Raw genomic sequence first — 12215 nt, forward strand, 5'->3', positions numbered from 1 at the left:
GAAAGGTTACAGCACGGAAGGAGGCCATTCGGCCGATTGAGTCCGTGCCGGCTCTATGCAAGAGCAATCCAGCTCGTCCCACTCCCCTGCCCTATTCCCGTAACCCTGCAAATTTTTTCCTTTCAAGAACAACCTGGTGAAATAAGACGGGAGAGAGTGGAAAACAAAAAAGACTAGTTTCAGTTTATCTGTGAAAAGCAAATTTGAGAGTGGCCACTATCTGAGGACGTGTGTGGTCCAGTGGTTTAGTATTGGGTTTTCAACCAGCTTAAATCCTCTGATGATCAAAATGTCCCAAAATGAGCAATGTTCAATAGGTGACTCATCTTAAGAGGGCTCCAGTATACTCAGCTGTTACATGTCACACAGCATTGCTGGGAAATTCAGTGCAAAAAGACCAACCCTGCCCCTAACCAAGTCTGCAGGAATTGCACTCATAGAATCATAGAAAGGTTACAGCACGGAAGGAGGCCATTCGGCCCATCGAGTCCGCGCTGGCTCTCTGCAAGAACAATCCAGCCAGTCCCACTCCCCCGCCCTTTCCCCGTAGCCCTGCAAATTTTTTACTTTCAGGTTCTTATCCAGTTCGCTTTTGAAGGTCATGATTGAATCTGCCTCCACCACTGCCTCGGACAGTGCATTCCACATCCTAACCACTCTGTGTAAAAAAGTTTTTCCTCGTCATCTTTGGTTCTTTTGCCAATCACCTTAAATCTATGTTCTCTATTCTTGACCCTTCCGCCAACGGGAACAGTTTCTCTCTATCTACTCTGTCTAGATCCTTCATGATTTTGAATACCTCTATAAAATCTCCTCGCAACCTTCTCTGTTCCAAGGAGAATAACCCCAGCTTCTCCAGTCTATCCAAGTAACTAAAGTCCCACATCCCTGGAATCATTCTAGTAAATCTCTTCTGCACCCTCCCTGAGGCCTTCAAATCTTTCCTAAAGTGCGGTGCCCAGAACAATACTCCAGTTGTGGCCGAACTAGCGTTTTATAAAGGTTCGACATAACTTCCTTACTTTTGTACTGTATGCCTCTATTTATAAAGCCCAGGATCCCGTATGCTTTTTTAACCGCTTTCTCAACCTGCCCTGCCACCTTCAACGATTTGTGCACATATACCCCCAGATCTCTCTGTTCCTGTACCCCTTTTAGAATTGTGCCTTCTAGTTTATATTGCCTCTCCTCGTTCTTCCGACTGAAATGTATCACGTCGCATTTTTCTGCATTAAATTTCATCAGACATGTGTCCGCTCATTCCACCAGCCTGTCTATATCCTCTTGAAGTCTATCACTATCCTCCTTACTGTTCACTACCCTTCTAAGTTTCGTGTCATCTGCAAATTTTGAAATTGTGCCTGTACACCCTAGTCCAAGACATTAATACATATCAAGAAAAGCAGTGGCCCCAGCACCGACCCCTGAGGAACACCACTGTACACCTCCCTCCATCACTGTTTTGTGAAAGGTTTGCAAACCGAATCTTTATTTTGCAATCTGTGCCATACCATGGCTCATAAAGCTTTCCATGTCCAATACCTGGGTAACTGTAGTGAGCCCAGGGTCAAATAAGAAACCTTTGTTCTGTATTTCCTCTTACCATGTGCCTACATGTGATTGCCTTGACTTCAGAAGGCTGTAGAATAAACCAACCAAAACAAAATTTATTGACATTAAACTGAACAGGAAAAAAGGGAAACAGCAAATAAAGAAAGAACTTTCACGACCTCAAGACGTCCCAAAGCGCTTTACAGCCAATGGATTAGAAACATAAGAAACAAAAATTACTTTTTGAAATGTAGTCACTGTTGTAATGTAGGACAGTTATTTGCAAAAAAAACCATTCCTTCTGTAAATATAGAAAATAAATGGTCACTAAAATTCATTGTAAAGCAAGACCTGAAATAAGGTCCTTGGCTCTCACTTTGTGTGGGTGTGTCACTGCTAACCTGCCACGAAGCCCTCTGCTGACTCAGGGCACGCATACCCAAGTTACACTTTATAACTCCTTCGAAGTTCCGCCTATAACAAAAAATATCAAGTATTTATCATTTATGATTGCATCAGGCTGACAAATAGTCACAGGAAGTGACACACATAGGAACAGGAGTAGGCCATTCAGCCCCTCGTGCCTGCTCCGCCATTTGATAAGATCATGGCTGATCTGTGATCTGACTCCATATACCTGCCTTTGGCCCATATCCCTTAATACCTTTGGTTGCCAAAATGCTATCTATCTCAGATTTAAATTTAGCAATTGAGCTAGTATCAATTGCCGTTTGCGGAAGAGAGTTCCAAACTTCTACCACCCTTTGTGTGAAGAAATGTTTTCTAATCTCACTCCTGAAAGGTCTGGCTCTAATTTTTAGACTGTGCCCCCTACTCTGAAAATCCCGAACCAGCGGAAATAGTTTCTCTCTATCCACCCTATCTGTTCCCCTTAATATCTTATAAACTTCGATCAGATCACCCCTTAACCTTCGAAACTCTAGAGAATACAACCCCAATTTGTGTAATCTCTCCTCGTAACTTAACCCTTGGTATCATTCTAGTAAACCTACGCTGCACTCCCTCCAAGGCCAATATGTCCTTCCGAAGGTGCGGTGCCCAGAACTGCTCACAGTACTCCAGGTGCGGTCTAAACATGGTTTTGTATAGCTGCAGCATCACTTCTGCCCCCTTGTACTCTGGTCCTCTAGATATAAAGGCCAGCATTCCATTAGCCTTCTTGATTATTTTCTGCACCTGTTCATGACACTTCAATGATCAATGTACCTGAACCCCTAAGTCCCTTTGGACATCCACTGTTTAAAACTTTTTACCATTTAGAAAGTACACTTTTTTGATCCAAAGTGGATGACCTCACATTTGTCTACATTGAATTCCATTTGCCACAGTTTTGCCCATTCACCTAATCTATCAATATCCCTTTGTAATTTTATGTTTTCATCTAGAATCATAGAATCATAGAAGTTTACGACATGGAAACAGGCCCTTCGGCCCAACATGTCCATGTCGCCCAGTTTATACCACTAAGCTAGTCCCAATTGCCTGCACTTGGCCCATATCCCTCTATACCCATCTTACCCATGTAACTGTCCAAATGCTTTTTAAAAGACAAAATTGTAATAGAATCATCTACACTGCTTATAATGCCACCAATCTTTGTGTCATCGGCAAACTTAGATATGAGACTTTCTATGCCTTCATCTAAGTCGTTAATAAATATTGTGAATAATTGAGGCCCCAAGACAGATCCCTGCGGGACTCCACTAGTCACATCCTGCTATGTGAGTACCTACCCATTATCCCTACTCTCTGTCGCCTTTAGCTCAGCCAACTTCGTAACCAAGTCCGTACTTTTCCCTTGATTCCATGGGCTTCTATCTTAGCTAACAGCCTCTTATGTGGGACCTTATCAAATGCCTTCTGGAAGTCCATATAAATAACATCCATTGACATTCCCCTGTCCACTACTTTAGTCACCTCTTCAAAAAATGCAATCAGGTTTGTCAGGCACGACCTACCTTTCACAAATCCATGCTGGCTCTCTCTGATAAACTGAAAATTCTCGAGGTGTTCAGTCAACCTATCCATAATTATAGACTCCAGCATTTTCCCCACAACAAAGAATGTTTTCTGATTTGGGTAAACTCTTGCAACATCTAAAGTTAATATCTACAGGACACCAACACCTAAACAGAGATATATAGAATCATAGAATCTTACAGCACAGCAGAAGCTGATTCAGCCAATCGTGCCTGTGGCGATTCTTTGAAAGAACTATCCAGCTAATCTCCCCACCGTCCCCACTCTTGCCCTGTAGCCCTGCAAATTTATATTAGGAATGATTCTGGGCAGTGCACCATTACTGGCTTTGCACTTAAGCATTAGTATATTAATAACACTTTTTGTTTCACTGTTCAGTCACTGCTGCGCTGTGCAGGCAGGCAGACGAGGTAATTTCTTCAATTGAATCTCCTTTTCACCCCATACGTGCCATAACAAGAAAGAAAGAAGGAAACAATTTAATACACCAGAAGCAACACATTTAATTTTTGTCACTGTCTTTTAATCAAGATCTTCCTGTGCTTTTTCTACATTTTTCCCATACTAAATGAGGAGATACCAACGCTGGTGAATGGAACATTTTTCTACTTTTGTCACTCACTGTCCTCAATCGAGCACCTCCAGGTCAGGTGTCGATAGATGCCAGGTTAGGTTTAGAGTAAATCTTCCTGTACATTATCCAACAGTGTTCCTTCATCTCCGTATCAGAGGAGCAGCCTGTACTGCACCAGTGTAACATTACTATTTCCCATATCAACCATCCTTGTGGCTGCTCTGAGTGAGACTCATTTCACTTCGAATACTGACAGCAATCAGAGAAGGCCTTTTATCCCATCAGTCTGGGCTGGATTTGAACCAAATTCCTGAGATAAAACCACTTCACCACCCAGGCAATTGCCTCTTTTGTTTTCATTGTCATTTTTGCTATTAACCCCTGTAAAATCGCTTGCAATTCTGGGAATGCCAAAAAAAAATTCGACCATGATCTTTGAACTCTATGATGTCATTGATTTCCTCCGTAAATACCACTCCAGAGGTTTTTTATAAACCCGTGAATGAAAATGATCCACAAAAAAATTGAGGTAGCTGCATTTATTCTAAAAGTATTATTAACACGTTCTTAGCCTCTCAATGCTGATATTTTACTTAAATGAAAATAAAACGCTCTCCCAATGACTTAACGGGTTTGTACAGTGAGTACCTGAGCAGGAAAGCCCCAAGTTTATTCACAGCCTGTGCTGAGTTTGCTGACCTTAGCCAAGGCAGGTGCAGGGTGTTACATCCCCTGGCTTAGGAGGGGGAGAAAAAACACCCAGTTTTCTCTCTTATGGTCACTATCCAGTGACCTCTGCTGGAAATGTGTGGATGTTGGGGAGGAGCAGGGTAGGATTAAGCTTGGCTGTAATGCATCTCATAATCAAACAGCCCGCCAACACTCACTGTTGAGGCTCACTGTCGAGGCTCACATATGAATAATGGTCACTTTTGCAAAGTGCTGGAAGGTCACTGGGACGCCTACAACCATACCCCATAAGAGAGTCAAACATCTTCAGGAGAGGAGCTGGGGCACAGAGGGAAAAGGAATCGCGAAAATAAAAAAAATGATGCATGTATAAATAGTATACAAAATATGGTCTTGAATAAAAAATGTATCCCAACCCAGTGGGAGTCAAGTCACATCATGTCAATTCATTTAGAATATCACAACACAGTGACAGCCGAAGCATTTGCTCCCTCCAGTCAATTTCAACTCAGCTCATCTCCTCAGCCAGATTCCCACTGCTGGGGCTGCCAGTGATATTTAACAAAGAAATAAAAAGTTCTTTCTTCTTTTTAATCCCTTTAGAATATGCCAGCAAGGTTGCGCTCTTCATATGTTACACGTGCCTGAATTTGAGTTATCCTCTGTTATTATGTGTGAAGTATCATTGCTAGCTGTCGCTCAGTGGTAGCATTTTCGCCTCTGTGGCAGATGGTTGTGGATTCTAAACCCCACTCCATAGACATAAACACATAATCTAGGCTGATAATCCAGTGTAGTACTGCGAGAGTGCTGCACTGTCGGAGGTGCCATCTTTCAGATAAGATGTTAAGCCGAGGCCTCGTCTGTCCTCTCAGATGGACATAAAAGATCCCATGGCACTATTCAGAAGAGTTCTCCCCAGTGTCCTGGCCAATATTTATCCCTCAACCATCATCACTAAAACAGATCATCCGGTCGCAATCACATTGCTGTTTGTGGGACTTTGCTGTGCATAAATTGGCTGCTGTGTTTCCTACCGCTGGGCGGCCGAAGTGCCTGCCTGAAACAAGCGGTCGGCCTCTTTCCCAGGCAAATCGGGGTCCTAATGACATCGTTCGAACCCCGATTGCAATTTTAAGGAACACGTGGGTAGAGTTTACGATGCTCTCCTCCCATGCGCAGGAGTGCTCTTCCTGGCTCCACAAAAATACTGCAGCCTCACCATTGTGTCCCCGCCCCTAATCCTGAGCATCTGCCCACAAGCCTCGCCCCACCTCACCATTCTGTCCACCCCCCAAATCCCGAGCACCTGGCCGATAATCCTGAGGCCGAAGAGTGCCGAGCTGCATCGGAACCTCTGTTTGGCATCCGCCACTCGCCAGCCAATCTCAAAAGAGGCCGGGGCCTGTAAATCACAGCGGCCTCTTCGCCAGAATGGGCAGACGGCCAGCGTGCTTCGCCAGTCAATCGACCAGAAGTCAAACTCTACCCCAGCTACGTGCAATTCTACGTGAAAAAGACTTTTATTCCATAATTTTCATTTGAAATCAATGAAATATTTAGTACAGCTCTCTGTGACGTAGATATCTCTACTATGGCCTTTACATCAAGGTGCAATTGTATACTCGCACGGTACTTGTTGGAGGGCCCACCGATGCAGTAAGTCGGTAGGCACAGTTGTACACATTGGTTTGGTAGGGTTACATGCTTTCGGGTGAGGGTATTTTGTTGGCTCTGGACATGTGGTGAGACAGGGGTTGTTACCCTATTGATCAAAACAGATTCAGTCCATGGTGCATTTCGCGATGACCCCACGTTCTGTTGCCATGTTATGTAGTAGCGGTCAGCCTTTCCAATGAAAAATGATGCAATCAAGTTAGCAACAGTAGATAACGCTGGCTGTAAGAGGACATCAAATAATGAAGAATAACTTCTCAAGTCACAGGAAAACAGTTCCACAGTCATCCGTCACTCACTCGGGCAAGTAGTTGATAAAGTCCATCGAAAAATAACCAAGCACTTCAGGCTTCTTCCCAGCAGCTGAAAATGAGATTCTTGTTTCTGATTGATATTTTTGGAGACGCTTGTAAAAATGTATTTCCAGCTGATTAGTTCTGAGGGTGTCAATCTCTTGCTGTTTTATGACCTGCAGACTACGTGCCAGATGTACATTTGCTTTACATAAACTAACAAAGATGAATGACTAAATTTGAGAGTGCCTCTTTCTCTACTTCACTTCTATATTTCCTGAGGGAAAGGACTGTACTGCAGTAGTACTGCAAAAAGAACTTTAACTCTCTCTGTGCTGCAATTGTATTTACTCTGCAGCTTACTGAAAGCAGCACACTTCTCCCTTTGGAAAAAAAAGAGAGGCGCAATAACCAGCGGCATTTTTCTTAATAACCACAATGATATTAAAAGTGATATTTAGCATTTAGTTAGCAGACTATTCCTTGAGACAAAAGGAAGCTATGGGAGTCATTTTCCGAGTACGAACTTGGACGAACGGGGTTCTCTGCCATCAGCGCATTTTTCAGAAAGGTCTACTTCAGCCATGAAAGAGTTAATTAAAGGAAACTATCAAGGTACGATTAAAGGCTCCTGCTGCAGCTTCAGGTCATCCCTGAGGCAACCTGTGATAATCTTGACGTTATTTCCCTTTTTCCTCCCTTCTCTCCTCACCTAATGTCATTTCCCAGGTGAGCAAAGTCCTCCAGAATTGACATTCAGATTGTACAGGGAATAAGAAAGCTGGATGGTTACAAAACTCAATCTGGGCAAAAGAAAGCAAATATCAGCTCAATATCACAAATCCTTAAAGCCTTCCTGAAGAGACACAACTCTCTCCATATCTTATCAAAGTTATTTAAACTGTTGCATTGAATTGGCTTAGAATGACTTATTGACAGTTCATTGTAATTGTACACACATCAGTCAGTGCTATTTTTTAATCTACAAAGGCCATTGGTTAATTGGGAGAAAAACTGAACATCGCATCAAGCTCACTTGAACCGAAGGCTGTCTTGATTAACACCTTAAACAAAGTAAAACAAAAATCCCAAATGCTCAAAATCTGGAGTAAAAACAGAAGATGCTAGAAATACACAGCGGAGGATTGAAATAGCTCCTGCCGTTAATTTTGGCAAAATAGTTAAGGTGAATACAAAATGTGATTTCCTCTTTTGTAATCACTCTGGCTTTTGTTTGTTGCTAAAATTATCAACAGGAGGAGTTTCAGCCAGCTTCCTCTTCAATATTCAGTGTCAGAATTTTAAAAATGCGGGCTTGAAATTACGCTATGTGATTATTATCGTCAGCAATATTATCCTTTTTTTGCTATCTTAACCAAGGCGTTAACCCGAAATGGGCTCGTGCCGCTGTTGAAATAGCAGACAATGGAATTTCTTGTGAAAAATTAAACGTACACATACTAACATTCACACAAGGCCCTTCCTTGTTGGTCCCATGAGTGACTATTGATATAACTGTTTGCCTGCTGCTCTACACTGCGGTTTTGGGACTTGGTAAGTTAAGAAAGCAACTCGACTGTTCAAGCTCTTCAAATGTGGTTGAAGAACAACAAGAACATATTTGTCACTTGACTGCTTTTCCATTCTGCAGATGGACTGATCGATTGCATGGATCCCGACTGCTGCTTACACAGCTCCTGCCAGAACCAGCCCTATTGCCGCGGCTCGCCTGACCCGCTAGACATTATTGGTCAAAGCCAGCAGCCACCCTCTCAGCAAGCTGCCAGGTCCTTCTATGATCGAATCAAATTTCTTATTGGGCCAGACAGCAGTCATGTCCTACCTGGGGAAAATCCTTTCAACAGGAGGTTAGTCTGTCAATGCTGAAATGAATGCAGATAAATCCGATCACACAGTGATGTAGTGTGTTGTCTATTTTGTTAAAATGTAATAAGAGAGTTTGCCCAAACTATTTTTCATTCCTCAAGCACATTTTGGATCATTGCTTTAAGCCATAGAAACACCTTTGGCTCCCTTAGCAAGTCTGTCATATTGGCTCAGTGGTAGCACTCTTGTCCTTCAGTTAGATGGTCATGGGTTCATGCCCTACTCCAGGACCTGGGCACATAATCTCGGCTGACACTTCAGTGCAGTTCTGAGGGAGTGCAGCATTATTGGAGGTGTTGGCTTTCAGATGAGGCATTGAACTAAAGCCCTGTACAGTTGGGTGTAAAACATCCCAGTGCACTATTCAGAGATGAGCATGTGAGTTATCCTGGCTAAGATTTGTCCCTCCAGCGAACACTGCCAAAAACAGACCAACTGGTTACTTATCTCATTGTTGTTTGTATGACCTTACTGTGTGTTTGCCCACATAACCACTATCTGTAAAGCTCTCCTATGGTTGTAAAAAGCACTATATAAATGTAAGTTATTTCTTTCCTGTACTGCTAATATTTCAACAGAAGCATCATCCCAAGGCAGCAGATTTCTTGTTTTTATTTTGTAATTCATTATTTCCTGCCCTGTTGCCCTCTTCTATCCCACTGATGCTGACTCCTTGATGGGGTGCAGTTCCACAGGTGTCAGTGCTACTTCACCCAAGTGGCCATTCTTCACCTGTGAAACTGGACAGTGAATATTAGCTGAGGGGTATCATAGCCGAGCCGAATCCTGTCCTCAACCGGCCTCCATATTTTCCAGCTGGAATCTTTGGATAGTGATGAGGAGCAGCAGTTCTGGCTGATTATTCCCCTCCCACCTTCTTATTTTAGTGCGGAATCTTACAACACCAGGTTACAGTCCAACAGTTTTATTTCCAACAGTTACTATAACCTGGTGTTGTAAGATTCCTTACATTTGTCCACCCTAGTCCATCACCGGCATCTCCACATCATTATTTTAGTACACTGAGGCCAATTGAAACAGCCCAATGTTGCTCCAGTTAAGATCAACTAACTCAGCATCGGCTGAGGATTGAATCGATGACCTTCATCGTCTGTATAGCTCAATACGATATTCACCAGTGCATTCCACCATTGCAGTGTCGCCTACAGGCCACGTTTCACTTGACCCATAATTCCATTCTTCTTTCTGCACTTATGCTGAATGAAGATTGTCTGCCTGAGCTGTTTAACCTTCTTGAACCACAGACATTAAATAAAAAGGCTACTGTTGATTGATGCATTTAACCCAAAGAAGAAGCAGCCTTTGCCAATCCACTGGGCCTAGGCAGTTTTTAAAGAGGTTGCAGTTTAACACTGTGCACTTCACAAAGGATGCCTCGTCCCTCCCCCTTTGATAGAGACGGACAAGGAGGACACATTGGTGGTGAATGCTCCAGGATCATCAGTTGCAGCTCGCCTGTGAGAATCAACTGCAGCACCAGCAGTAAAAGTGGCCTCAAAAAGGGAGCGACAGGGAGCAGTTGGTGGTGGGCCATGGCAGGCGGTAGAACAGGACGGCAGGTGGCAGGGGGAGCAGAGCTGGCCAGGCCAGGCCAGGAAATACATGGGATAAGGGGCTTCAGTTATGTGGAGAGACTACAGAAGCTAGGATTGTTCTCCTTAGAGCAGAGAAGGTTAAGGGGAGATTTAATAGAGGTATTCAAAATTATGTAGGGTTTTGATAGAGTAGATAGGGAGAAACTATTTCAACTGGCAGGAGGGTCAGTAACCAGAGGACGTAGATTTAAGATAATTGGCAAAAGAACCAGGGGAGAGATGAGGAGAATTTGTTTTTACGCAGTGAGTTGTTATGATCTGGAATGCACTGCCTGATGGAAGCAGATTCCATGGTAACTTTCAAAAGGAAAAAATTGCAGAGCTATGGGGAAAGAGCAGTGAAGTGGGACAAATTGGATAGCACTTTCAAAAAGATGGAACAGTCATGATTGGCTGAATGGCCTCCTTCTGTGATGTATGATTCTATGAAGAACAAAAATGTCGGTGATGTTAGAATTTTGGTCTGCATGGTGGGGAGAGGAACTGAATTTTAGCATTTAGGGTATTGAGATTTTTAGCAAATGGCAGGGGGGCCCACATTTTTACTATAGAAACCATAGAAAAGATACAGCAAGAGGGGGGCCATTCGGCCCATCATGTCCACGCCGGCTCGAAGAACAACCAGGTGCCCATTCTAATCCCATCTTCCAGCACCCGGTCCGTAGCCCTGCAGCTTACCAATTTAAAAACATTTCGCTCCTTCCCTGGTTCCTGAACGGTGAATGTGGCCCTTGTTTATCTGGCGGGAATTGTCTTTCTCATCCTTCACAATTCATTCAGTTTCAGAGGTCTAGAATTCACCGAGTGTTCGACCATTACTCTTTGGCTACTCTCACTAGGATGCCAAGTTCCGGAATGTGGCACTTGGTGCCATTAGGTGAGAGCTGGGTGAGTCAGGACCAACTGCTCGTGAAATTACCCTCTGGGGTACAGTTGTCTCCCATACAGAGGTGCTACTTTTAAGGGTCACCCCATACGCCCCATGTGACACTACAGATTAATTGGATCCCAACCTTGTCCATGCTAGCCATGGGATAATCAGATCCACACAAGAACACATAAAGCAATCTTCTTTTTTATATTTTTATTTTTAGCTTTCTAATTTTAATTTTTTTTTAGTATTCTTTATTTAAAAATAAAATTTCTTCCATCTGGCCAAAAAAAATGCAATAGATTGTTTATTTTATCACTTTCCCAGCCCCACCCTCAGTTCCCCACCTAACTGCACCCCTCCTAGCTCCTGTGTTCCCCTCTATACCTTGCCTGCCCTGCCCCTGGACCAACCATTAGCAACAGCATGGAAGATCTTTCAAAGAGTCGGTACAGCCACGATGGAACGAATGGCCCCCTTCTGTGCTGCATGATAGGGACTTGCAGATGATTGTTCAACAAATGAGCAAATGTTTCATCAGGAAGTAAGTGCTTACGGTGGCCATGGTGTTTAATCACAATTCCGCCTGACCCCTGCTCCGAAAGGTTGGACACCCCTGCATCAAGACATTGGGAGAGCTGTCAGCAGAATATATCTGACAGAAGGTGCAGTCAGAGTAAGAAAGAAAAAAACTTGCATTTATATAGCACCTTTCACGATCTCAGGGCGTCCCAAAGCGCTTCACAGCCAATGAATTATTTTTGAGGTGTAGTCACTGTTATTATATAGGGAAACACTGCAGCCAAAGTATAATTAGATCCATGATAAGCCAGATCTATCCAAAACCTATTAATATGCTCATTTGTTTCAAAACTCTGGATTTTCTTCTTACTCATTTCAAAGACATTTCAGTTTGTTTTAATGCGAGTCTGTATGGAAATTTTGTGGGGATAGGCAGATTGCAGAACAAGATTACTGTGCAATCACCAGCTAATGCCTGCTTAAATCGAAGACAAATGGTTTTAATGATCTGTAAAAATGGGGTCACAAATACA

General features: G+C 43.2%; 1 protein-coding gene across 9 annotated transcripts in view; it reads left to right on the plus strand.

The window, feature by feature from the left end:
• LOC137320757 (teneurin-3) overlaps positions 1–12215 on the plus strand; it is a 736578-nt gene that overhangs the window by 649307 nt on the left and 75056 nt on the right. For all 9 annotated transcript variants that reach the window (XM_067982528.1, XM_067982531.1, XM_067982534.1 and 6 more), the window contains one exon: positions 8438–8654. In XM_067982528.1, the coding sequence (XP_067838629.1) occupies positions 8438–8654 (217 nt within the window). The remainder of the gene's footprint in view (positions 1–8437; positions 8655–12215) is intronic.

Source organism: Heptranchias perlo, chromosome 4 (assembly GCF_035084215.1).
Source record: "Heptranchias perlo isolate sHepPer1 chromosome 4, sHepPer1.hap1, whole genome shotgun sequence".
In the NCBI taxonomy this organism is placed as follows: Eukaryota; Metazoa; Chordata; class Chondrichthyes; order Hexanchiformes; family Hexanchidae; genus Heptranchias; species Heptranchias perlo.